Raw genomic sequence first — 27,260 nt, 5'->3', positions numbered from 1 at the left:
TATCCTCCAGTCCATAGGAACTGATCCAGAGTCGATAGACTATTGGAAAATGATCACCAATGCATCCACTATTTCTAGGGCCACTTCCCTAAGTACTCTAGGATGCAGACTATCAGGCCCCGGGGATTTATCGGCCTTCAATCTCATCAATTTCCCTAACACAATTTCCCGCCTAATAAGGATATCCTTCAGTTCCTCTTTCTCACTAGACCCTCGGTCCCCTAGTATTTCCAGAAGGTTATTTGTGTCTTCCATCGTGAAGACAGAACCAAAGTATTTGTTCAATTGGTCTGCCATTTCTTTGTTCCCCATTATAAATTCACCTGAATCCAACTGCAAGGGACCTATGTTTGTCTTCACTAATCTTTTTCTCTTCACATATCTATAGAAGCTTTTGCAGTCAGTTTTTATGTTCCCGGCAAGCTTCTTCTCGTACTCAATTTTCCCCCTCTTAATTAAACCCTTTTTCCTCCTCTGCTGAATTCTAAATTTCTCCCAGTCCTCAGGTTTGTTGCTTTTTCTGGCCAATTTATATGCCTCTTCCTTGGATTTAACACTATTCTTAATTTCCCTTATTAGCCACGGTTGAGCCACCTTCCCCGTTGGTGGAGTCCTGCCCTGGTGTGGGGGTGGGGGCTGGGGCTGAATGTTGGGATGTCCCACGGCCAGCAACTGATTTATGACTTTCTAAATAATCTCCATAAATACTGAATTTGGTATTTTATGAATTGGTTCCTGGGTGCGTATTTATGTGCCTGCTTCTGTCTGTCTTTTTCTATCTCACAGCTACAGTACAAGAATATGTCACCAAATCTAATTGCGAACTATCAAAAGAACATAGGTAGTAATTAGAGCTTTCTAAATACAATTCAGTTGGTTCTTGTTTGATAAAACAAATGAAATGAGGAAAGCCACTTTCTCTTGCTCTCTCTGTCTCTCTGTGTGACAGCTATTAGGAATTTGAATGGGTGCATTTTCTAACTGCCAAAATAACACAGATAATCAAATGAGATAGTTAGAAGCTGCTTCCTTCAAAAAGTAACTAATGAATTACAATGAGGAAAAACATCCTGTGTGTAATTTTCAACTGGTGAATGTCCGTTTCTTGCTTGAAAACCCGTCAGCCAGCTACTGAACATCTGGGGGCTGGAGGGACAGGGGCGGGGGGAGAGCCTCAGCCGCCCATTAACACTCAGGGCCTGCTTGATACAATTTTCAGGTGGGCCTGAAACAGTTGGAGTACTCCAATTGTAATTTTCAGGTATAAATGGGTGGAATCTGCGCCATGTCCACTCTGCCCAGTTGTACCAGATGTCAGTTGGCCTAACCAGCAGTCCTTAAAGGGGCCATTGGTGGCTGCACACAGAACGGCCCAGGAAATGAAAAAAAAAACATTTTGTTGGAGCCATGAGAAACAAGAATGTTCCTTCTGGACCCCCCCAATAAAAATCTGGCCTACTGCCGGCCCCTGGATTGTCTCCCCATCCAGGGCCAACCTGCCAGCTGTCTCAGTGTGGGAGCCAGCTGATTTCCCAAACTCCCAGAACTGGAATGCTGCAGTGGGGCACCCACTTTGGGCCCGCAGCTCACTGGTAACATGCTAATGAGGCTTGGGCTTCACACTGGCACCAACAGGCGGGCAACACAGCTGCTCTGCCAACTCTGTACCCGCGACGGGCACTACTTTAAAATCAGCTCTTTGTGTCTCTTTAAACTTCATACATAAAGTTCATAGAGCACAAAACAAAAGTTACAACAGATGTGTAATCATTGGTCTGTCTTTTACTCAATCAGACTCACTCGCTTGCATGCAAGTGCCCGCACACACGTACACGCACACACGCATATATTAATTACACACAAAGGCTCTTTGTTTTGAAAAACACACAGCTCTCTTATTTAGAAAACAAACATAGCCTGAAGACACAGATGAAAATGTTTTCAGGAAGAAATAATACTATAAGCACCAATCATAAACAGTAATAACACCGAACAATCAGAAAACTCCTGAATGAGACTTCAGATAGGACAGATACAAAAACAAATATTACATAAATCTCCATTCAAATAAAAAAATCCAAACTGATTTATACAACTAAATATCTCATAATAGGAACAGGAGTAGGCCATTCAGCCCCTCGAGCCTGTTCTGCCATTCAATTAGATCACGGCTGATTTGTACCTTAACTCCAGTTACCCTGCCCTTTCTCCAAATCCCTTAATATGTTTACCGAACAATAATGTATCTATCTCAGTTTTGAATTTTTCAATTGACTGCTATAGCCTCAACAGCTTTTTGAGAAGAGAGCAGCTTCTTATCAGCATAACATTTCTTACACTGATAAGAAACTGCTGCAAAGAGCATAACATTTCTTACACTGATAAGAAACTGCTGCAAAGAGAGGTTGCAATGTCTGAGGCCCCAAAAGGTTTCTGCTGTAAAAATGCTGTCTGAGAGCCTCGTGGATAAAGGCACAACCTAATGTAACTCTAAGCTCTACAGACCAGAAGATCTCAGGTTTGTTCTTGGTCTTTCCTGAGCTAGCTGATCTTAGCTGGAGCACGACAAATCAGCCTCAGTGCTCCTTGGCTAAGAAGAGTGAGAAATATAATAAATAAATCAAACATGTATCGAACTAAATGCTTCATAATATGCCTTCTGCTGAAACAAAGTTGCCATTTAAGAGACTGTCATAGCGTACCAAGCTTTAGAACCATCCACTTTACCCCCAAATATTTTTTACCCAAACTGTAGTCAGCTCTGCATATTCTTCAAACATTTATCAAACACACTTTCAAAAACTACAAACAAGTGCACAGAGTTCTGCAGGACTCATTCATGGATGAAAAGAAACACATTCTGCAAATGGTCCCAAATGTTTTACAAATCTATGAAACCCTTCAACATCCCATAAACTTACAGTATGACAAAATTGTCACGTAAAGACATTGGGGCCGAAATTGCCCTCTGCCCAAAATGGGGCGCAGCTACCAATTTTTAAGGGTTCTATGCATGGGGTGGACAATCCGGAGAAATTCAGCTCTTTGAATTTTTTTTTGTAGTGGGGCAGGAAGTGGTATCATCAGCAGGGCGGAAGTGCGGGCGGGTTGGAGCGGCTGTCGCTCTGACTCATCAGCGCCGCGCTGGTGCGTCACAACATCCTACCCGGTCAGTTAAAGGGGAGGGCCGCTGCGAACTCTGCAGCCACGTTCCTGGCAAACACTGAGCCACCGGAGAGGGTAGTCGCCATTGTCGGGAGACCTGGCAGTCAGCTGACAAGTAAAATAAAACGGTGGCTGCGGCAGTGTGCCCTCTCCTTTAAGGACAGATGCGCTGCCCAGCCGCAAGAAGGTTCCCGCCGGGAAAAGCTGCCAGTGGCACCGACCGTCGGTGGCACTGTAGGGCAATTCCGGACGGGGCAATTTCCCATGGAGGTCGGAAAGGGGGTCACTGCTGGTCGGTGAGAGGTTGGCGCGTGCCCAATGGGGTGGGAAAACAGGCGGAGCAGAGACATTCTCCGCCGGGAAAATCCACGAGGGCAATTTAAAAAATGTCGGCCCCTTTGTGCCGACCAAGCAGTGAGTCTTTACCGTTCCGTGGCCGCCTAGATAGAGGCAATTTCAGCCCCACTGAGTCCCAAAGTATATTCTCATTTAATACAAGTCCGTTGAAATGTTATCAAACCAAGTTGGTTTTACTTACATTTTAATTGTGGAAAACATGATTGGCATCAGTCATAAATGAGAACATAAGAAATAGGAGGAGTAGGCCATGCGGCCCTTTGAGCCTGCTCCACCATTCAATAAGATCATGGCTGATCTTCTACCTCAACCCCACCTTCCTGCACTATCCCCATATTGCTTGTTTCCCTTAGTATCAAAAATCTATCGATCTCTGTCTTGAATATACTCAATGCCTGAACATCCACAGCTTTCTGGGGTTGAATTCCAAAGATTCACAGCCCTTTGAGTGCAGACATTTCTTCTTATCTCAGTCCTAAATGGCCAACCCTTTATTCTGAGACTGTGACCCCTGGTTCTAGACTCCCAAGCCAGAAAGCTGGTTCTGCCAAACAGAGGACAAATTTGGGCCAGACAATAAATATAGGAACATAGTTGGACAGCAGCTTTTAGTGAACTAGAATGCACTGGTCAAGGGATCTGGGTATAAAATACCCTTCTTCCCAAATCTTTAAAATCACCTTTGTAATCCAGATTTACACTACCTTCCAATTTCAAATAGTTCCGTGTAAGCAGATTCAAAGTTATCCTTCCATGGAATTCCTGAGTCATCACTTGTAGATTCTGAGTAGAGATCAAAAGAAATTAGGAGGTGCAGCTCCTACAACAATAACTTGTATTTATATAGTGCCTTTAACATAATGAAACATCCCAAAACGTTTCACAGGAGTATTATGAGATACTAAGAAGAAAATTGTGAGTCAGAATTGATTCAGTTGACTTAATAATAAATCAAACAATAAATGACACTGAGAGCAATTATAGCAATAGCTGTGATGGTCCACTAGCTGATATGAATTAGTCAGAGTTAGTTATTGTTTGGACAGAAAGGTTGATTGTAAATCAGGGTCAGAAATTTACAATTATCTGAAAGTGGGCAAGTTGTTTTCATCTCAGTTCTGCCAACCTTTGCTTGATTTCAGATCACACAAGGTTAATTTTATCTTAATGCAGCAAAATGGACACTTGGAGTTGAGTTTTCATTCTGTTTCTGAGCAGTAGGAAGCAATAATGATTCTTCGTGGGTGAAATTTGACTCATATTTGTCTAGAATCTAGGTGTAGGTTCAGTTCAGTATGACTGAGTTGTTCTCACATACTTATTAACAAATCTCTTGTAACCACTGTGTAACTGGACCATCAACAGTAATACTTCATGGGTTACAAAATTTCAGTGTCATATCTAGAAAAGTGATCTTTCGCATTTTTTCAGACAGGTGTTCTGCATATTATTTACTTCAAATCTTTACATTTTAGAAAAATATATTCAGAATGGCAGGCAGTGACTAGTGGGGTACCGCAAGGTTCTGTGCTGGGGCCCCAGCTGTTTACATTGTACATTAATGATTTAGACGAGGGGATTAAATGTAGTATCTCCAAATTTGCGGATGACACTAAGTTGGGTGGCAGTGTGAGCTGCGAGGAGGATGCTATGAGGCTGCAGAGTGACTTGGATAGGTTAGGTGAGTGGGCAAATGCATGGCAGATGAAGTATAATGTGGATAAATGTGAGGTTATCCACTTTGGTGGTAAAAACAGTGAGGCAGACTATTATCTGAATGGTGACAGATTAGGAAAAGGGGAGGTGCAACGAGACCTGGGTGTCATGGTACATCAGTCATTGAAGGTTGGCATGCAGGTACAGCAGGTGGTTAAGAAAGCAAATGGTATGTTGGCCTTCATTGCGAGGAGATTTGAGTACAGGGGCACGGAGGTGTTACTACAGTTGTACAGGGCCTTGGTGAGGCCACACCTGGAGTATTGTGTACAGTTTTGGTCTCCTAACTTGAGAAAGGACATTCTTGCTATTGAGGGAGTGCAGCGAAGGTTCACCAGACTGATTCCCGGGATGGCGGGACTGACATATCAAGAAAGACTGGATCAACTGGGCTTGTATTCACTGGAGTTCAGAAGAATGAGAGGGGATCTCATAGAAACGTTTAAAATTCTGATGAGTTTAGACAGGTTAGATGCAGGAAGAATGTTCCCAATGTTGGGGAAGTCCAGAACCACGGGACACAGTCTAAGGATAAGTGGTAAGCCATTTAGGACCGAGATGAGGAGAAACTTCTTCACCCAGAGAGTGGTAAACCTGTGGAATTCTCTACCACAGAAAGTTGTTGAGGCCAATTCACTAAATATATTCAAAAAGGAGTTAGATGAGGTCCTTACTACTAGGGGGATCAAGGGGTATGGCGAGAAAGCAGGAATGGGGTACTGAAGTTGCATGTTCAGCCATGAACTCATTGAATGGCGGTGCAGGCTCGAAGGGCCAAATGGCCTACTCCTGCACCTATTTTCTATGTTTCTATGTTTCTATAAATGATAAAGTTCTCTAATATTCAGTAAATTAGTATTTAATTTTTCAGAATTGCTCTCGGTGAATATTTCCTTACACATTTGGGTAATTAGAACTCAACTGCACTTACCATTGCTGCAAGACAATGTTACAAAATCAGATGGCTCACTTGGTGAGCTGATTCCCCAGGGATTACTTGCACTGATTCGGAACTGGTACTGACAGCCTGGAATCAGGTCCTCAATCAGAAGGTAGGTGTCCAAAGTGGATGCTACTGATTGCTGCCATGCCAGTGATCCTAAACATTGAAGGACTCCAATATTATTTTTTTCCATTTCAGTGCAAGTACTTGTCTTTTGTCAACTATATTATTACTTTCAATTTAAAAAAAATCACATGGCATCTAAGCTAACATGGCAGGTACATTGCTGGATTTTACCATTTAGCTGACTAAACTGTGAAATTGTGAAGAACCACTGCCAAATGTAAAAAGTAAAAAGCTACAGATTTTAACTTCTGCATTACATCAATACAGTTTATGAATAGTCACACATAAATTCTTATTTGCATCATTAGCTCATTAAGGCTGCATGTTGTTCAAAATGCAATGAAACGCATTATATTGTCAGTATTTGAACAAATGGTAGATAAAACCTGTAAGTCGCCACATGGGACAATGATATAGTGACAACAGAGACCTGATTCAAAGAAGGAAAGAATTGGGAATTTAATATTCCTAGCTACAAGGTATTCAGGAATGACAGGGAAGGAAAAAACAGGGGGAGGTGACAGTCAACATTCCTGCTAAGTTCAGCAGCTGTGCAGTGGTCTGGAAGTCCCATGCAGGCCACTCTCTGGCTTTTATACAGGTGAAACCGTGCATGCACAAAAATGTAAATGGGCCATGCAGCCAGTTAAAGTGACAGTGCACGAAAGAAAATAAGAGGCAGTATTGATCAAATAAACTCTATAAGAGGGATGATGTAGAGGGGCCAAAGACAGAGGGCTGGATTTTATGTTTTCTGCCGCCCCTCTTAGCACCCCGGAGGGGCGGCAATGGCGACGGAAAGCACTTGCACCTGGCCGGCCAGCTTTCAGCACCCCGCCGGGACATTCAGTGCCGGTATTGCCGGGTTATAGAGCAGTACAACCTGGAAGTGGCAAGCTGGTGTGCAACGCCACTGGTTGCGACACCAGCTCAATTTTTGGTTGCCGCCCGACCCTTCGCGCTTTGTCGTGCGCCCTGGTGGGAACGCCTGTGAAAGCTGGCGTTTCAAGCTGTAGCAGCCGCATTCAGGTAAGTAATGCCAACCTCAGGTAAGTGTAATTGTTTTTTTATTTTAAAAAATGGTAATATATGTTGTGGTGGCATGAGCTATGGATTGGGAATGTTTTTGGTGGGTTTTTTTCAGGTTCCCCCCGCCTCCCCCACACCCCCCCCCTCCCCAGGCCTCTGTTATGGCGCTCCATGGCCGGCTGTTTAGCACAGGATTTTCCCTTGCTCAGTCGGCCTAGCGCTCTAAAAGAGGCGTGCAACGCCTCCCTTAGCACCCCGCTCCAAACTCCGGGCTCAGCTGATGAATTTTGCGATGCCAGACACAAACTATTTACTGTTGGGCCCGGGACACCGCCCCAATTCAGGCATGACCGAATTTCTCCCCCAGAGTCTATTTGGTTAGAATTAAGGAACAATAGAGGAGCTGTTACACAGTATACTAAAGGCCACTAAATAGTAGGAAGGAGATAGAGGAGCAAATTTGCAGGCAAATTATAGAGAGATGCAAGAAATACAGAGTAGTGTTAATGGGGGACTTCACTATCCTAATATAGACTGGGATAGTAACAGTGAAAAGGGCAAAGAGGGGGAGGAATTCATAAAATGCGTATCATAGAACTCTCTTGATCAGTGTGCTTCCCACCCAACATGGAAGGAAGCAGTGCTGGATCTAGTTCTGGGGAATGAACTGGGGCAAATGGAGCTTAAGTATGAGATAGGAATCGGCAAGTCCATAAAGGGGTGAAGCCATATACTCCAGAAGAGCCTCTGCCCACCCGATTTCATCTAACCCCATCGGCATATCCTTCTATTCCTTTCTCTCGCGTGTGCTTATCTAGCTTCCTCTTAAATGCAATATCCTTTTAAAATTACTTAAAATGTGGCGGATAGCTTGTAAATTGACATTGATAGATCAGATATTTCTTCACTTATCATGGCTGAGAGGGAAGAACTAGGGGCAGAACACATATACAATCATTTTTTTTCATAAAATGCTATTGAAATGCAGTATTCTGGTTAAAATGTATTCTGTTCATAGATTACCTTCTTCCCTGTATTCAACAGTGTAACTGGAAATGGTGCAGTTTCCTGTACTTGCTGGAGGTAACCATCTCAGAATAACAGAGCTATTGCTTCTCTCCTGGGCTATAGGCCGGCCTGGTGCTGCTGGAACACCTGAAAAAGGTCAGAACAATTGTCATGTAGGTATGCTTGGGTTTACTAGCCACCAGGTGGCGCCACTGTCAGAGGTCATTGGGCTGTGCGCACGTGTGTGCGGCCCAGGTATAAAAGGCCAGTCATCTTGTAATGTAATCACTTTGGGCCCTAATAAAGTAGAGCCAGGTTTGTACCTGTGTTAGTTTATAGTATTCAGTCTATTGAGTTATTGCATACACAACATTTACGACGAGGTAAAAGAACCTTCTCATACAAAAATGAGCACAATTGGAATTCTGGAGCGATTTGTGGAGGGAGGGATTGGGCAGACTTTGTAACCCGCTTGAACCAGTACTTCGTGGCCAACAAAATGGAGAAAGAGGCAGATGCAGTTCGGCGCCGGGCAGTCCTTCTCACGGTTTGCGGTCCAAAAATCTATAGACTCAAAGAATCTCCTCTCGCTCTTAAGTCCAACGGACAAGGACTATGAAACATTGTGTGCTATAGTACGTGACCATCTCAAATCAGATGAAGGCATCATCATATCAAGATATCGATTCTATACGCACGTTCGTTCTGAGGGCCAGGATTTATCGGAATTCGTTGCCGACCTAAGACGTCTAGCCGGACCGTGTAAGTTCGAAATTGTGTTGGCAGACATGCTGTGGGACTTCTTTGTAATCGGCATCAACCACGAGGTGATCCTGCGTAGCTACTGCCGGTGGAGGCGCTGGATTTGAGCAAGGCCATTACAATTGCCCAATCATGCATGATGATGGACAAAAGCTTAAAGCAGATATCATTGAAAAATGGAACTTGGCAAGTATAGTATCAAGATAGTATCATTGTTTGGCAGAGCTGCATATGGCAGGGCCTACCTGACTGCGTACGCGAAACCTGTGGCTGCTCAAAGTCCGTCAACGGGAATGAATCCGATATCACGTGTTGGCATTGTGGGGGAAATCATCGGCATCATCAGTGTCGGTTTAAACAAAATATTTGTAAAGGCTGTTCGAGAGTGGTGCATCTCCAGCGCATGTGTCTGTAACTGAGCAAGCATGCTGCGACACACAACGTGGAGGATGATGACCAGTCTAGTGCGGATCCGGATATGCAATCCGAGATACCAGAAGAGGAAGTATATGGACTGTATTCGTTCCTAACAAAGAGCCAACCGATAATGATTAATGTAAAACTTAATGGTGTGCCGGTATTGATGGAATTGGACACGGGTGCGAGTCAATCAATAATGAGCCAGAGGACATACATAAGAACATAAGAACATAAGAACATAAGAATTAGGAACAGGAGTAGGCCATCTAGCCCCTCGAGCCTGCTCCGCCATTCAACAAGATCATGGCTGATCTGGCCGTGGACTCAGCTCCACTTACCCTCCCGTAACCCTTAATGGTTAAAAATCTATCTATCTGTGACTTGAATACATTCAATGAGCTAGCCTCAACTGCTTCCTTGGGCAGAGAATTCCACAGATTCACAACCCTCTGGGAGAAGAAATTCCTTCTCAACTCGGTTTTAAATTGGCTCGCCCGTATTTTGAGGCTGTGCCCCTAGTTCTAGTCTCCCCGACCAGTGGAAACAACCTCTCTGCCTCTATCTTGTCTATCCCTTTCATTATTTTAAATGTTTCTATAAGATCACCCCTCATCCTTCTAAACTCCAACGAGTAAAAACCCAGTCTACTCAATCTATCATCATAAGGTAACCCCCTCATCTCCGGAATCAGCCTAGTGAATCGTCTCTGTACCCACTCCAAAGCTAGTATATCCTTCCTTAGGTAAGGTGACCAAAACTGCACGCAGTACTCCAGGTGCGGCCTCACCAATACCCTATACAGTTGCAGAAGGACCTCCCTGCTTTTGTACTCCATCCCTCTCGCAATGAAGGCCAACATTCCATTCGGCTTCCTGATTACCTGCTGCACCTGCAAACTAACTTTTTGGGATTCATGCACAAGGACCCCCAGGTCCCTCTGCACTACAGCATGTTGTAATTTCTCCCCATTCAAATAATATTCCCTTTTACTGTTTTTTTCCCCCAAGATGGATGACCTCACACTTTCCGACATTGTATTCCATCTGCCAAACCTTAGCCCATTCGCTTAACCTATCTAAATCTCTTTGCAGCCTCTCTGTGTCCTCTACATAACCCGCTTTCCCATTAATCTTTATGTCATCTGCAAATTTTGTTACACTACACTCTGTCCCCTCTTCCAGGTCATCTATATATATTCCAGGTCATCTATATACATTCGACAGGCTGTGGGATACTAAGGCTGTGAGGCCTAAGTGGAGTCCAGTCAATGCTAAGTTGCGTACGTACATTAAAGAACTCATAATGGTGACTGGCAGTGCAGTAATCAAGGTGTCGTATGATGGTGCGGTTCACGATTTACCGTTATGGATTGTTCCAGGCAATGGTACAACGCTGTTTGGCGGGAACTGGTTAGAAAAAATCAAATGTAACTGGAACGAGATCAAAGTGTTGTCATCGGAGGAGCATACTCCATGTGCTCAAGTCCTGAGCAAGTTCCCCTCGCTGTTTGAATCAGGCATCGGCAATTTCACGGGAGCCAAGGTGCAGATCCATGTGGACTCGGATGCAAGACCCATCCATCATAAAGCTCGGGCAATTCTGTACATGATGAGGGAGAAGGTCAAAATCGAACTGGTGAGACTCCAGCATGAAGGGATCATATCACCGGTCGAATTTAATGAATGGGCCAGCCCCATTGTTCCCATGTTGAAAAGTGATGGCACTGTCAGGAATTGTGGAGACTACAAGGTTACGATCAACCGAGTTTCGAAACATGATCAATACCCATTACCGAAGGCTGATGATCTGTTGGCAACGCTAGTCGGGGGGGAAGTCGTTCACAAAACTGTATCTGATGTCGGCCTACATGACACAGGAGCTGGTTGACACATCGAAGAAACTTACGTGCATCAACACTCATAAAGGACTGTTAATCTACATCAAGTGCCCTTTTGGAATTAGCTCGGCTGTAGCCATATTTCAGAGGAACATGGAGAGTCTACAGAAGTCTGTCCCCAGAACCGTTGTGTTCCAAGATGACATACTGGTCACAGGTGGTGACTCCGCCAAACATCTGAACAACCTGGAAGAGGTTCTACATCGTCTGGACAAAGTGGGACTCAGACTGAAATGCTCGAAGTGCGTCTTCATGGCACTGGAAGTCGAATTCCTGGGGAGGAAAATTGTTGCTGGCGGTATCAGGTCTACGGACTCAAAAACCAAGGCCATCAAAAATGCACCCAAGCCTCAGATGTGACGGAGCTGCATTCTTTCCTTGGTTTACTCAATGACTTCAGTCATTTCTTACATAGATTGAGCACCTTATTAGAGCCACTGCACATGTTGCTAAGAAAAGACGGCAACTGGGTCTGGGGTGCATCTCAAGATAGAGCTTTTGAGAAAGCTATGAATCTGCTTTGCTCTAACAAGCTGCTGGTACATTATGATCCATGTAAACATCTAGTATTGGCCTGTGATGCTGCGTCATATGGAGTTGGTTGCGTGCTCTAACAAGCTAATGAATCGGGCAAATTACAACCTGTTGCATATGCTTCAATAAGTTTGGCAAAGGCAGAAAGAGTCTATAGCATGGTACAGAAAGAAGCACTAGCCTGTGTGTAGGGGGTTAAAAAGATGCATCAGTACCTGTTTGGTCTTCGGTTTGAACTGGAAACAGATCACAAACCACTCATTTCATTTTTTTCGGAAAACAAAGGTATCAATACCAATGCATCACCCCACATCCAGAGGTGGGCACTGACATTATCTGCCTATGATTATGTCATTCGCCATAGACCTGGTACTGAGAATTGTGCCGATGCATTGAGCCGTCTGCCGTTGCCCACACCAAAGGTGGAAACGCCACAACCGGCCGACCTACAGTTAGTCATGGATGCTTTTGAAAGTGAAGGAACCCCTGTCACGGCCCAACAAGTTAAGACCTGGATCAGCCAGGACCCGATATTATCAGTTGTGAAACGTTGTGTCCTTAGTGGTGATTGGTCTGCCATACCCAAGCAAATGTGTGAGGAGACCAAACCTTACATCCATCGCAAAGCCAAACTATCCATTTAATCAGATTGTATACTGTGGGGTAATCATGTTGTTATGCTTAAGAAAGGCAGAGAGAAATTTGTGCATGATCTACATAGCACGCATCCCGATATTGTCATGATGAAAGCCACTGCTAGGTCTCATGTATGGTGGCCTGGAATTGACTCTGATCTGGAATCATGTGTGCATCAGTGCAACACTTGCATGCAGCTGAGCAAAGCACCAGTGGAATCGCCGCTGAGTCTGTGGTCGTGGCCATCTAAACCATGGTCCAGGATCCACCTCGACTTTGCAGGTCCCTTCCTGGGAAAGATGTTCTTAGTTGTGGTAGATGCTTATTCCAAGTGCATAGAATGTACAATCATGTCATCCAGCACATCCACAACTATCATTGAGAGCCTTCATGTCATGTTTGCTACGCATGGTCTGCCTGACATTGTTGTAAGCAACAACGGATCTTGCTTCACCAGTATGGAGTTTCAAGAGTTCATGAAACTCAATGGTATCGAACATGTGAGGTCAGCACCATTCAAACCCGCATCCAATGAACAAGCAGAGCATGCGGTCCAAACCATCAAGCAGAGTGTGAAACGTGTAACTCAACGTTCATTGCAAACTTGCTTGTCACGCATATTGCTTAGTTACAGGACAAAACCCCATATGCTTACCGGGGTCTCTCTTGCTGAACTATTGATGAAGAGAGGTCTCAAGACCGGGCTCTCTCTTGTCCACCCTGACTTGAATAATCGTGTCGAATACAGATGTCAAAGTCAGCAAGGGTATCATGATCATGCTACTGTGTCACACGACATTTCTACCAATGATCCTGTGTATGTACTGAATTATGGTCAAGGTCCCAAATGGATCGCTGGTACTGTTGTGGCCAAGGAGGGTAACAGAGTGTTTACCGTTAAGCTCAAGAATGGGCAGACATGCAGGAAACATGTTGATCAGATAAAGCTGCGGCACACGGATGAACCGGAACAGTCTGAGGAAGACACAGTCAGTGACCAACCAACCTACCCTCTGTCATCAATGAATCTGGACTTTCAATCACTGACATGGTCAATGAATCTGAACTTTCAATCCCTGACGTGGTCATTGCCACTCCCATCAGATCGGCTACCCAGCCCCCAGTAATAACAGACTCAGAACGCTCGCCCAAGGCTGGAGTTGAACTAAAACGTTCAACTCGGGAGCGGAAAGCCCCGAACTGTCTCAATTTGTAAAAATATCGTTACTAATATCTTAAAGGGGGATATTGTCATGTATGTATGCTTGGGTTTACTCATCATCCATCATCATAGGCAGTCCCTTGGAATCGAGGAAGACTTGCTTCCACTCTTAGCATGAGTTCTTAGGTGGCTGTACAGTCCAATATGAGAACCACAGTCTCTGTCACAGATGGGACAGATAGTCGTTGAGGGAAAGGGTGGGCAGGGAGCCTGGTTTGCTGCACGCTCCTTCCACTGCCTGCGCTTGATTTCTGCATGCTCTCGGTGACGGTTTACTAGCCACCAGGTGGCACCGCTGTCGGAGGTCATTGGGCTGTGCGCATGTGTGTACGGCCCAGGTCTAAAAGGTCAGCCATCTTGTAATGTAATGACTTTGGGCCCTAATAAAGTAGAGCCAGGTTTGTACCTGTTCGGAGTTTACAGTATTCAGTCTATTGAGTTATTGTATACACAATCATCAGAGCAGATACAGAGCAGTAAATCACAACTAAAAGTGAAGTGCTTGCTGGAATGGAAATTCGTTTCAGTGTTTGAGGAAAGGATGAGGGAATCAAGAGCTTTTAGTAAAATTTAATGAGTTGCTGTTTGCAATGGCCAGCTGCATTACACGTGACAACAGAACAACCATTTCTCACTTTGCACAATACCTGGATGCTCAACCTAAAATACTTATTTTGGCTTTAAAAACATAATTGCCAGCATTTACTGCACTGCATTATTAACAATTTGTCTGCCTCCCCTCCATTCCACAGCAGGTTGGAATCAAATTTCAGCAGCACCATTAATGGGAAGTGAAAAGGAATTATAATCCTATATTATGTTTGTGCGAAGCACTGTTAAAGCAACACCTTTGAGCAATGATGCAAGGGTAATATGATTCTGCTCACAATATGAAATGAGAAGCATGTAAAAGTTTGATGGTCATTTTGAAAACCGAACAGGGGGAAAAATGCATCCCGGTAAGTCACTATAATTACCATCGGATGAGGGGGGGTGGGGTGGCGGGGCGGGTTAAAAAGGTTGCTTCTTGTTCCAGTAGGCTTAAGTGATTTTTTTAGTTCCAACTCAGTATCAGCAAAAATGATTAGTGCATCTCGTAGAGTAGAATACACCATGATAATGGAAACCTTCTCTTCGCTATTCTTTTCAGTGCCGTGACTAAAATGTGGTTGGTAAATTACAAGTGTTCCTGTACTGCACAAACTTGGAAAAAAAGCAATTGGTTCATTTTTTAATATGGTGCTTGCCTCACCCCTTTGTAATTACAGATTTAAAACTGAATCCAATTCAGCCTCCTTTCCCAGTCGTTGTTCCCAAATGCAAGTTGGGTCTAAGCTGCTGACATTTTCTACTGTAAAATGGTTATTTAACTGTCAACTGGCCAAATATCAGAACATATCTACTTACACCGCCAGATCTGGTTGAACCACATAAAGCATTATCGGGTCCTGCTCTTGTCTGCCAAAACTGCTCACTATTCCAGAATCATTTTGGAATGTAAAGATAAACCCCGGCTTCTATTCTCAACTGCTAACCGTCTTTTTAAACTCCTCTTCCCAGTCTCCACCCTCATCTCTGACAATAAGTGTGAGGAGCTCATAGACTTCTTTGTCTTTAAGATTGAGACCATCCATTCGGCCACCTCTGCCTCTTCCCTGTCACTCCCTAGCCCACCGGAGCAAACTTCCTCTAAGGAAGCCCTCTGCCCTAGCCCTGACCTCACATCTTTCTCCAGTTTCACTCCAATCTCCCCATATGGCCTTTCTGAGCTCATCCTGTCCACGAGACCCACTTCCTGCTCCTTTGACCCTATTCCCACCAAACTGCTGACCACCCAACTTCCTTTTCTTGCTCCATGTTAGCTGACATTGTTAACGGTTCTCTCTCCTCAGGTACTGTCCCCCTCTCCCTCAAATCTGCCATCATTACCCCTCTCCTCAAAAAAACAACTCTCAATCCCTCTGTCCTTGCAAATTACTGTCCCGTCTCCAATCTCCCTTTCCTCTCCAAAGTCCTTGAACGTGTCACCTTCCAAATCTGCAATTCCATGTTTGAATCCCTCCAATCCGGTTTCCACACCTACCACAGTACCGAAATGGCTCTCATCAAAGTCACAAATGACATCCTTTGTGACTGTGACAAAGGTAAACTATTCCTCCTCGTCCTTCTTGACTTGTCTGCAGCCTTTGACACAGTTGACCACTCTATCCTTCTCCACCGTCGTCCAGCTGGGTGGGACTTGCCTGTTTCCATTCTTACCTTTCTAATCGTAGCCAGAGAATCACCTGCAACGGCTTCTCTTCCCACCCTTGCATCGTTACCTCTGGTGTCCCCCAAGGATCTATCCTTGGCCCTCTACTATTTCTCGTCTACGTGTTTCCCTTGGCAACATCATCTGAAAACACAGTGTCAGTTTCAACATGTATGCTGATGACACCCAGCTCTACCTCACTACCACTTCTCTCGACCCCTCCACAGTCTCTAAATTGTGAGACTGCTTGTCCGATATCCAGTCTGGATGAGCAGAAAATTTCTCCAACTGAATATTGGGAAGACCGAAGCCATTGTTTTCGGTCCCCGCCATAAACTCCGTTCCCTAGCTACTGACTCCATCCCTCTCCCCAACTTCTGTCTGAGGCTGAACCAGATTGTTCGCACCCTTGGTGTCATATATGACCCTGAAATGACATATCCGCAGCATAATTAAGACCGCCTATTTCCAGCTCCTTAACATCGCCTATCTCTGCCCATGCCTCAGCTCATCCACTGCTGAAGCCCTCATCCATGCTTTTGCTACCTCTAGACTTGACTATTCCAATGCACTCCTGGCTGACCTTCCACATTCTACCCTACATAAACTAGACATGATCCAAAACTCATTTGCCAGTGTCCTAACTCGCAACAAGTCCCGCTCACCCATCACCCCTGTGCTCGCTGACCTACATTGGCTTCTGGTTAAGCAACACCTCGATTTCAAAATTCTCATCCTTATTTTCAAATCCCTCCATGGCCTCGCCCCTCCCTATCTCTGTAATCTCCTCCAGCCCCACAACCCCTTGAGATGTCTGCGCTCCTCTAATTCTACCCGCTTGAGCATCCCTGATTATAATTGCTCAACCATTGGTGGCCGTGCCTTCTGTTGCCTAGGCCCCAAGCTCTGGAACTCCCTGCCTAAACCTCTTCGCCTCTCTCTCCTCCTTCAAGACGCTCCTTAAAACATACCTCTTTGTGCAAGCTTTTGGTCACCTGCCCTAATTTCTACTTATGTAACTCGTCACATTTTTATCGCATAATTCTCCTGTGAAGCGCCTTGGGACGTTAAAGGTGCTATATAAATACTTGTTATTGTTGTTAATATCCCAAATAAAGGCCAATAGCGAGACACAGGAGGCTCAAAAATAGGGAAAGATTTGAAGGGGAAAATGTTCTTCAATGAGTTAGTTACAGAAACTGATTCGAAAAGACTGACTTACCCTGCACTTTGATTGTAGCTGAAGATGATGTTGATCCTATTTCATTCACTGCCAGACAGCTGTATATTCCACTGTCTTGAGGCATGATATTGCAGATTTTAAGCATAACCTCTCCAGAATCACTAGAGAAATGAAAACACAATTGCATTCTTTTAATGAAAGGAAAGCTGAATAATTTCTACAAACAATTCAATAAATGCTATCAATGTTGTCCCCAACTGATGAATGTCATACCCACAAATTTCAATTAAAAGAAAATGAGGCCATTCAGATCACCCAGCCCATTTTGTCCATAGACCATGTACAAATGTCCTATTATGACTCAACACAGTTTTACTTAATTTCTTGAAAAAAATGAATATACACTTAAATTCCCAGAAAGATAAACCTCTGTGTATTTATTGTGACTCTTCATGTGATTTAATAAAAGAAAGAAAGACTTGGATTTATATAGCGCCTTTCACGACCATTGGACTTTTGAAGTTCCAATGAAGTACTTTTTTGGAGTGTAGTCACTGTTGTAACCCCAATCTGTATTATTCAACCTGATTAGTTGAGCTGGGGGAGGGGGGTAAATAGGTTTGTTTGGGCTTCATTTGAGATAAGTAGACAGTTTCTATGCTCAACGTCTAAATTAAAACAAATTTTAACTGGCTGAGTAGGCAGTTAAAATCGCCGAGTTTAATTATCCACCATAGAGCCACTGGGAGCCGACTGATGGTGATTTTCGATTGCTGTCCTTGGCCAATCCTGCCTGCTGTTGGTGGGCGGCCTCTTGGCCGTGTGAATTTCCACAACTTCCCACCAGAACAGGTGGTGAGTCAGCCGATAAATAAGTCCTGAAGTTAAAATACCCCAGGTCTCAATTCTGGAGCAGTGGGTAAATTTCTAATTCAGAATGCTGCTCACCTGTCAAAAACTAGCCGAGTGTTAAAATCAGACTGAACTTGTTTGCTTCTGTATTATCTATGTTTCTCAACATTTTAAAGATTAGGAGGGCCATTGGCTGAGGAGCCTAAGGACCAAGATTTCAGGGGCACTGTCTTTAAAAGATCTCTGATTCGAAAGCACTGATATCATGTGCATGTGGCGAATACATTCTCTTCCTCTGTGGTGCAGATGGTGGAACCTTGGAGGATTCCACAACCCAGCTGCATAATACAATGCAGGAGGTATGGCCTGCATGAGGCACTTGTCTATTGTGCACATATTTGAGGTATTTGTCGCAGTCCAGAAGATCAATGCAGCCTCCAGATGTCATAAAGAGGCTTTAAGCCAGTTGTCATTTAGAGTGGCAACAATGACTGCTTCCAGAGATAATCTAAAAAGCACCCTAGATCAAGGCTTCTGGAATTAATTGGGACAATTCTATCAGCTCTGAATAAGGACCGGACATGTGAAGACTTGGAATTAGGTTGAGACTGCAGTACGACACAGACTTGGCTTAATTTACACTGCAGGTATACTGATCATTCCTCACTTTTATTGCAGCGCACAGAAGCACAATTAGAAGCACTGGCGATTTAGAAATTCCTGAAGGGAGATTTAATGTCAATGGAATTAGAAAATGTTTCTATGGCAATATGCCCCACCTCCCAGAGCCTGATCTGTTGCATTTATTGCCATTTTGGAGCCTACGGTAATTCTCAGCATGATTCTCAGTATAATTTTGATTTTAATTCATTAAATGCATTATTATTTTAGCCCACTCCCTGTTTTATTCCCAAATCTTGGCAATTCTATAAAATAAGTATGTATTCATATCAGGGACGTCCAACTTAGCTAAAAAAAACCCAGCTGCAACCAATGTTGAAGAAAATGAACCGTCACATAAGACAACAGTCAGGGGTGCCCCAGAAAGTTCATTTGGAAGAAAAGAAAATGTTTAGAAACTGCATTTTTAGCAGCTTATGTGTTTATATATAACTTCTTTGAGGACAAACATTAAATGAGCAAATCTGTAGCAGACTCTGAAAAATCAGAAGCTCATTTTAATTTTAATTCTCCTCAAGTATGTGCACAATAAACAATGGGACTTAGGATTGTCTCGTTACAGTCTTGCCTTTCAACATGTGTAGTTCTGACAGGTTCCATTCCCACCTTCCTGATTGGAGGTTGACAGTGTCAACCGATACCTGGAATATTTCTTGTAAAATGCTAACAAGCTGACACATTGGTTGGAAAGTTGATATCAGCATAAAAAGCCGATGAACATAAGAACATAAGAAATAGAAGCAGGAGTAGGCCATTTGGCCTCTCGAGCCTGCTCCGCCATTTAATAAGATCATGGCTGATCTGATCACGGACTCAGCTCCACTTCCCTGCCCACTCCCCATAATCCTTTACTCCCTCAAAAATCTGTCTATCTCCGCCTTAAATATATTCAATAACCCAGCCTCCATGGCTCTCTGGGGCAGAGAAATCCATAGATTTACAACCCTCTGAGAGAAGAAATTTCTCCTCAACACAGTTTTAAATGGGCGGCCCCTTATTCTCAGACTATATCCCCTAATCTTAGTTTCCCCCAAGAGTGGAAATATCCTCTCTGCTTCCACCTTGTTGTGCCCCCTCATTATCTTATAAGTTTCAATCAGACCGAAGATGAGGGGGTTGACTTATGAGGATAGGTTGAGTGGGTTGGGTCGATACACATTGGAGTTCAGAAGAATGAGAGGTGATCGCATTGAAACTTATGGTGGCCCATGCAAGGTCCAAAGGTAGATTTACGACAGGCTCTAGTATATCTGCTACTGCATGGGCCAGCTGGGTCTGCATGCTTTCTGGAACTTGTGCAGACATTAGAGGGGAATGGTGGCACAGTTCATATGTGTTGGTGCCCTAAGAGACACTAGGGCTGAAATTCAGGTGCAGCAGAAAGCTGGCACACCTATGAGTTTTTAGCTGTTACTCACCGCTGGAACTCTTGGTGCGGTGAGTAGATCCATTTTCAGGATTTTGAATTTTTTTCAAAGTCCTACATGAAATGGATCATAATGGGGGCAGGTCTTAGACTCAAAGCCAGGCTGACTGGCTGAAAATGGGTCGTTGGGGCTGTTTGCCGCTGTCAATCAACATGGCGACGTCACAGCACGTGTGCGTCACCACCTTCTCTCCCCTCTGTTAAACAGGAGAGATTCTATCATTTTTTAAACTTTGGTCACTGGGCCACCAGGGAGGGTTTCGGCTGAGCCAGCATCCTGGCACCCAAGAGAGGGTGCCAGGCTGCCCGTTAGCGGCCTGGCCGAACCCGGGGGCAGTATTTATTTTGCCAGCTGATCGGTAAGTCGGCCGGCAAGAATTTTTGCATTTAGGCGCAGCAGTGGGCCCTCCCCTTTAAGGGCGGCCGCACTGCTGGCCGCACACAGTCTTCAAAGGGTGAACCGGCAGAAAAACTTGCCGGGGACTCCGCACAGCAGGAGATCGACGGATGGACCTGAAAATGGATAGGTAAATATTTATTTTATTTTAATTTGGCGGTGCATCTACTTGGGCGGGATGGGGCCCAGGCTGAAAAATCCTTGATCTGAATTTAGATTGGGTCGGCCTGTTGATCCCAGAACGGTGGCCATTCGATTTTTAGGCATGGCCGCCGCAAATGGGCATTGATGGGTCTCTCTGAGACCCTGAATTTCGGCCCCACTGCCATCATCCATGTCCATTCCAATAGCATTTATGGGATTAGAGAAACCCAAATGGAATGTGGCTTTGGTGCAATTTGGAGCTTGTCTGGGACTTGCTTTTCTAAATATTCTTAATAAAGTCAGTTTTACTTGCTATAGATTTCTTTTCTGAAGGTTTTATCATTTATAGAGGCTTTGGCTATTGAGAGAAGATGGGAGCCTCTTCAGCAGATCCACATTCACTTTCTGCATGGAAAAATTCTTTTGGTTCTGAAATTCTGCTACATTCACTGGAGATCTAGCTGATGAGGTTACCTGAATGATAGTGTGTAGTGACTGTCATTGACCAGAACATCTTGATCTGGTCCTTTCCAGCTAACAGTAGGTTTTGGTCTCCCACACACTTTACAGCGCAATATGACCGTCTCACCAATAGCACACGTCAAATCGGCCACGGGGATGAGAAATTCAGGTGCCACTGTGTGAAAGGAAAACATTGATGTCAGTGAAAGGAAAGTCTATGACATAAATCATATACAGCGTACAAATCATTCACAAATCATCCACAGTTATTGTGAATTATATTAGTGCATGAGAACTGCAACTTCAGCATTAGGGTTGTAATAAAAGATAAATTTACCTTCATGAATAAAATTTGGATTTAGCAACTGCGGAAAAAAAAAATTGTAGTCAGTCAGTAACTTTATATGTAATTCTTTCTAAAGATTTTTCACTCAAATTAAATGAATAGATTGTTGGCATGGCAAGGGTATTTTAGTTAGACATCTAAATATAAAAATTTCAAATATTACAAAACTGATATCAAACAAGACATAATTTTCAATTATCTTAAAAACACTGCGTTCTATGGTGCGACACATTCAGCTCAATTTTAACTCATCCTGCCTGGTGGAAACCAGTTGGGAGGGGGAATTAAAATGAAGTGAGGGTTTACCCAACCTAATCTGGCTGGCTGCCAAGGACACCCGCCCCAAGCTGACGAGGTCCTCTTTAAACATGCATGTTGGAGACCGACAAAGTCATTGGAGCACAATCTCCCATTTTAACCTGAGGCCTGAGCGGGGAGCAGCGGTGGCTTCTCTGCAAGGCTAAAAGTGCTGGCAACTGCAGCCGGGGCTAGAAGAGGCCCAGTAAAGTAAGTTTTTATTAATTTTTTCTGTTTCCTTGTAAGGCAGAAGGAGCAGTAATGCTCCTCCGGGACCCACAAGGAAACCTTGGGCCTCCCTTACCCCAGGCTTCCCCTCTCCCCAAGATTTACCTGCTCCCACAGGTCACGCCGACAGTTTCCTGCCTTTTATTTCCCTCACTTCCTCAGACCTGTGCTATCTTTCATGCACAAGCAACACTGTTCTAGACACATGTTCACTCACCAGGCCATATACTAACACACTTCCATTCTTCTTGCAGGACAAGCTGCACAAAATACCAGGGAGCCAGCATGGAGAGCGGAGAAGAGTATTCATCAGGATGACAACATGCCAACAAGGGCAGACGTCGATGATGAAGTTCAACACCGCCTCCAGTGTGCCAGTGCAGCCTTTGGTTGCCTGAGGAAGTGAGTGTTTGAAGACCAGGATCTCAAACCCGGCACCAAGCTCATGGTCTACAGAGCAGTAGTGATATCGCCCTCCTTTATGCCTCAGAGACATGGACTATGTACAGTAGAGACCTCAAAGCACCGGAGAAGTACCAGCAACGCTGCCTCTGCAAGATCCTGCAAATCCATTGGCAGGATAGGCGCACCAACGTCAGTGTCCTCGCCCAGGCCAACATCCCCAGCATCGAAGCATCAACCACCCTCGATCAACTCCATTAGGCGAGCCATGCCCGACACGAGACTCCCAAGACAAGCGCTCTACTCCGAGCTCCGACACGGCAAGCGAGCCCCAGGTGGGCAGAGAAAATGCTTCAAGGACACCCTCAAAACCTCCTTGAAAAAGTGCAACATCCCCACCGACACCTGGGAATCCCTGGCCCAAGACCACACAAAGTGGAGGAAAAGCTTCCGGGAAGGCGCCGAACACCTTGAGTCTCTACGCTGAGAGCAAGCTGAAGCCAAGCACAAACAGCGGAAGGAGCCCACAGCAACCCAAGCACTCCACCCACCTGTTCCTTCAACCACTGTCTGCCCCACCTGTGACAGGGACTGTCCTGCATAGGGCTCATCAGCCACATGAGAACTCATTTTTAGTATGGAAACAAGTCATCCTTGACCCCAAGGGATTTCCTAAGAAGAAGAGCATGCCTGCTCCCCTGCCAGCCTCTCAAACAGTACCCATGCTGGTCCCAGATAGCCAGCTGGGCCCGACTATCCCGACAAAATCTGCAGCCCGGCCCTCTACAGCCAAAGCTCCTCGAGGCCGGCCGCCATGGCCATCTCAAGTGCCCTCAGTGAAGGTCCAACACTCTTCTATCTCCCATGACACAGGCACTGGGGAAGCACCACGTAGGAACACCAGACTAGGCAAATGAGCACTAAAGTCAATTCAAACTTCACCGTATTCAACCCTTAAATTAATCGTTATGAACCACATTGTTGATGTGAAATTTCTTTGCATTGTTGCCGGTTGCAACATGGCTACTGATGGCAAACCCAAGTATGTACAATTTGAGGGCATTCAACTGGTGGGTGCAAGCACTAGTGTGATGATATGAAGGATTGTTGGTGCATGGTGGGGGAGGGATAACTCAGCAAAACAATCTGTCTATTATTTGCTGCCATAGAGATCTGGCAGCTGACAGTATTGCTGGCTCTCTTCATTCTTGGCTTCTTGATTATCCTCCACTCTTGCTCCTCCAGTTCTTCCTCCTCAGGTGGTTCCAAGTGTTGTTCCCTATGCATGGTGAAGTTATGCACCATACAGCTTACCACCACAAATCTGGGTACTCTTTCAGGGTTACATTGCAGGATGCATCCAAATATATCCAGCAGTGCAACCTCTGTATCAAGATGCTAACAATTTGCTCAATTAGAGCTCTGGTGGATGCATCACTCTGATTATAGCACTCCTCAGCATCTGTGCATAGGTTCCTGATTGGAGTTATGAACCACATGATCAGAGGTTGCCTCTTTTCCCCAAGCAGCCACCTTGGGTGTATCCATTCAGGTGCAGATCATTCCCCAAGGATCCAGTAATTCAGATATCATTGTCCTTTGGAAGGATGGTGTTTCACGTATCATTGTTCTGTAGACATTGCACTCTCTTTTCCATTCCTTTTAACCATAGCTAGATTTGCAATAAAATGAAGGCCACATTGTGGATAAAATATTGGTTTGAGTGTTTTCTATCTTCTTTTTCTTAGCATTCCTCATTTATAAATAATAATTTAACTATTTAGAATGTTATGCAGTGCGATTAAAATAAATTACTGCCGTTGTGCTGTTCTATGAATGTGTAGTGACATCAATAGCTGACCTGGCTCAGACCACCTCCCTCTTTCTATCTTGGGTCTCCCTGTCACACATCATCCATAATGGAAGGCAGGAACCCGTTTCCACACTTCTGCCAATGATGTGTACTGAAAGGTTGGCAAGAGCAACCTCGTGTGACTTGGGGATGAATTTCAGCAGGGATTCGCTCACTCGTATGCCAGTTTTCAGATTTTTCTTTAAAGTTTCCTACTCCCCTGTATAATTCAAAACCTTCACTAGAAGGAACAACAGAAGAAAAACTTTACAATGTAACTCCGTAAAATTATTTTAATATCTTAGACTATAATTTTAATAAAAATGATTTAAAAATCCTATCTCCTTACTGTTGTGTCCTTAGATGTTCTAGTAATGACTCCACGAGGCAATGTGTTCTATTTGAACTGTAGTGACCTTAGTCCTTTATTTGGTAACTCCAGAGTGAGGATCATAACTGGTGGCCTGCCTTTTATACTAGGCCAGGCACACCTGTACAAGTAACCTACAAGTTTTCCACTGCTGTGCCCTCTGGTGGCAAACCTTGAGATAGTACCAACAGTAGCCATGTAGGATACATGACATCACTCTCCCCTGAGCCTTTAGTGCAAATCGTCTCTGCATTAACTGTGCTCTGGGCTTAGCTCTATGTGGGCTCTGTTTGGTTGACCCTTGACAGGTCATTTCAATCTTGGGCGAGTAGTTGGTGCAGTAGCGTGCTGGTGGTTGCTGTCTGTGTGTGTGTGTCCCTGACCACTCCATTCTCCACCCCCCCCACCCCCAATTAATTATGGCGGGGGCTCCTAGCATTCATGCTCAGGAAAATGGGTTTTGCATTATATTTGTGGTTCCATGGTGTGACAAGTACGTTAGATGCTTTATCGATGCAGTGACCGGTGCGTGAGGACAAACTAGTTCCAGAGCTGCTGGGTTGTGTCCCTGCAGTCTGGTGACAGCTCAGTGCCCGTTGCTGGCAGTGGGAACCCGGTTGGCTTGCGTAGCCTGCTCTCAGGGCTGTTGCTGTGGTCCCTAGCGTCGGGCCGGTTCACAGATGTCTGTCACCTCCCTGTCCTTTCTTTGCGCCCTGGGTCACAGCTGCTCCCTGAGGAGCTGTCATCTAGCAGAGCACAGGGAACTGCTGACTCGCTGGCCTGAGCGTCGTTTGGTTTGGGATCCTGGCTGGTGCCTGTTTCCTTTGGGGGAACTGTGGCTGGTGACCCTACATCTACGGGTATGGCCTTGGTGGCGATGGGGTCCGGGGACTGCGCAGTAGTATCATCTGCTCCTTCAGGCTTCGTGGCAGTTGGTGCCATCGGGTGCTTGAGAGTTGGAGCCGATCAGGGGCATGGTATCGATACCGGTGCTGTTGCCCTGCTGATGTCGCTTGCTCTGCAGCTCGTGAGTGTCGGCTGCTTGTGGCCACACTCCATGGTGCATGATTCTGGTCCCCTGGATAAAGGCTACAGCATTGGATAGCTCGCTGGACCTGTGTGCTCCCGATGGGTGTCTGCCCGCTGCATTGGCTTCGTGCAGTGGAAATCCTGCATCGCACAACTTTTCATTACTTATGCTGGACACACTGTGGGTCTGATTGCGATCGTTCGACTTTTTCTCGCTGGTTGTATGTGCACGGTTCAGATCATCAATTACACTTTTACATAATCGCGCGACTTTTCCTCGCTGGTTGCGTATATACAATCCAAATTATCAGTTGCACATTGTACACTTTTTTCCTCTGACTTACAATTACTAATATATTGCTTAAGTGTGTGGAACTGTCCCTTTAATTGTGGTGGTTTGACGACCTCCTTTAAGAGAGCCTTGCTTTCTTTACCCCAATCTGCTTCTCTGTTTGGTGCCATGTGTTGCTCCATCAGCGCTACACCTCGTGGTTTGGCCGCAGCCATCTTTGTCTTCAGTGCCTCACCTCGTGGTTTGAGCGCCATTTTTCCTCCATCCACGATGTCGATTGCGGTGATCCTCTTCTCCCCCGGTTCTGCCTCCGAAGCTGGGAAGTCGCCTTTGGATCCGATTTTCTTCCTCTGGAGTCCTGCCACTGGAGCCTGGAAGGTGCGTTTGGTCGTCTCAGTTGGATCAGCTCCACGCAGTCATGCTGAGCGGTCTGTGTCTCGGGTGCCGTGTTGGTCTGCTCTCCGGTGCCAGGTCCACCCTAAGGTGAGGGCTTGCTTTGCCTCTGAGCGCAGATGGCTTCGATCGCTGGAGGGGTGAAGTCTTACCATTTCCAATGGATCTTCTCCATCTACCTTCTGCCGAGCAGCATTGGTCCATCACCTGCAATAATCCACAGAGGTAACTTGTGCACCGCGCCATCATGGAGCACCTTTACATTCGCGCTACAAACGACTGGGATGATTTCATCGGTGTAGGTATGCAGCTTTGCCTGAACCGGAACCAACTCGGGTCATTCAGCTTGATTGTCCCATAGCCTCTCAAAGGTTCCTTGATTCATCACTAACTGGCTCGCCCCGTGTCCACTTCCATGAAGACTGAAATGCCCTCTATCTCGACTTCCATCTTCAATGGGGAAAACTCGGTGGTGCAGGTAAACACGCTATAGAAACATAGAAAAATAGGTGCAGGAGTAGGCCATTCGGCCCTTCGAGACTGCGCCGCCATTCAATAAGATCATGGCTGATCATTCCTTCAGTACCCCTTCCCTGCTTTCTCTCCATACCCCTCGATCCCCTTAACCGTAAGAGCCATATCTAGCTCCCTCTTGAATATATCCAGTGAACTGGCATCAACAACTCTCTGCGGCAGGGAATTCCACCTCCCCGTGGAACCGGGCTGCCTCTCTGCCTATTGATTCATAATCCACGCTGGATTCATGGCCATCTGCAGACTCTTCATCGACAGAGTCATATTTCTCCGACACATTCACTGGAGGTGGCCCTTTGTGCTGCA

At 45.1% G+C, this 27,260-nt stretch overlaps 1 protein-coding gene and 1 long non-coding RNA gene across 4 annotated transcripts in view; one reads left to right on the top strand and one right to left on the bottom strand.

The window, feature by feature from the left end:
• The window catches only part of kalrna (kalirin RhoGEF kinase a), a 989,478-nt gene that overhangs the window by 15,742 nt on the left and 946,476 nt on the right, over positions 1-27,260 (bottom strand). Inside the window, exons 53-58 of the mRNA XM_070875649.1 lie at positions 21,549-21,576; positions 21,224-21,386; positions 17,289-17,410; positions 8,360-8,491; positions 6,170-6,337; positions 4,227-4,305 (exon numbers count right to left, since the gene is read on the bottom strand). Coding sequence (XP_070731750.1) covers positions 4,227-4,305; positions 6,170-6,337; positions 8,360-8,491; positions 17,289-17,410; positions 21,224-21,386; positions 21,549-21,576 — 692 coding nt within the window. The remainder of the gene's footprint in view (positions 1-4,226; positions 4,306-6,169; positions 6,338-8,359; positions 8,492-17,288; positions 17,411-21,223; positions 21,387-21,548; positions 21,577-27,260) is intronic.
• Positions 3,180-24,196, top strand: LOC139259820 (uncharacterized). Of its 3 annotated transcripts, none has more exons than XR_011592661.1 (3): positions 3,180-3,579; positions 8,381-8,500; positions 22,337-24,196. It is a non-coding gene; the product is annotated as an uncharacterized lncRNA (long non-coding RNA). The 3 variants fall into 3 exon arrangements; XR_011592660.1 differs by having other exon boundaries at positions 3,180-3,583; XR_011592659.1 differs by lacking the exon at positions 3,180-3,579 and having other exon boundaries at positions 5,990-8,500.

Source organism: Pristiophorus japonicus, chromosome 3 (genome assembly GCF_044704955.1).
Source record: "Pristiophorus japonicus isolate sPriJap1 chromosome 3, sPriJap1.hap1, whole genome shotgun sequence".
NCBI lineage: Eukaryota > Metazoa > Chordata > Chondrichthyes > Pristiophoridae > Pristiophorus > Pristiophorus japonicus.
The sequence above is the reverse complement of the archived record's forward strand: the minus strand, read 5'-3'. Positions and strand labels throughout refer to the sequence as shown.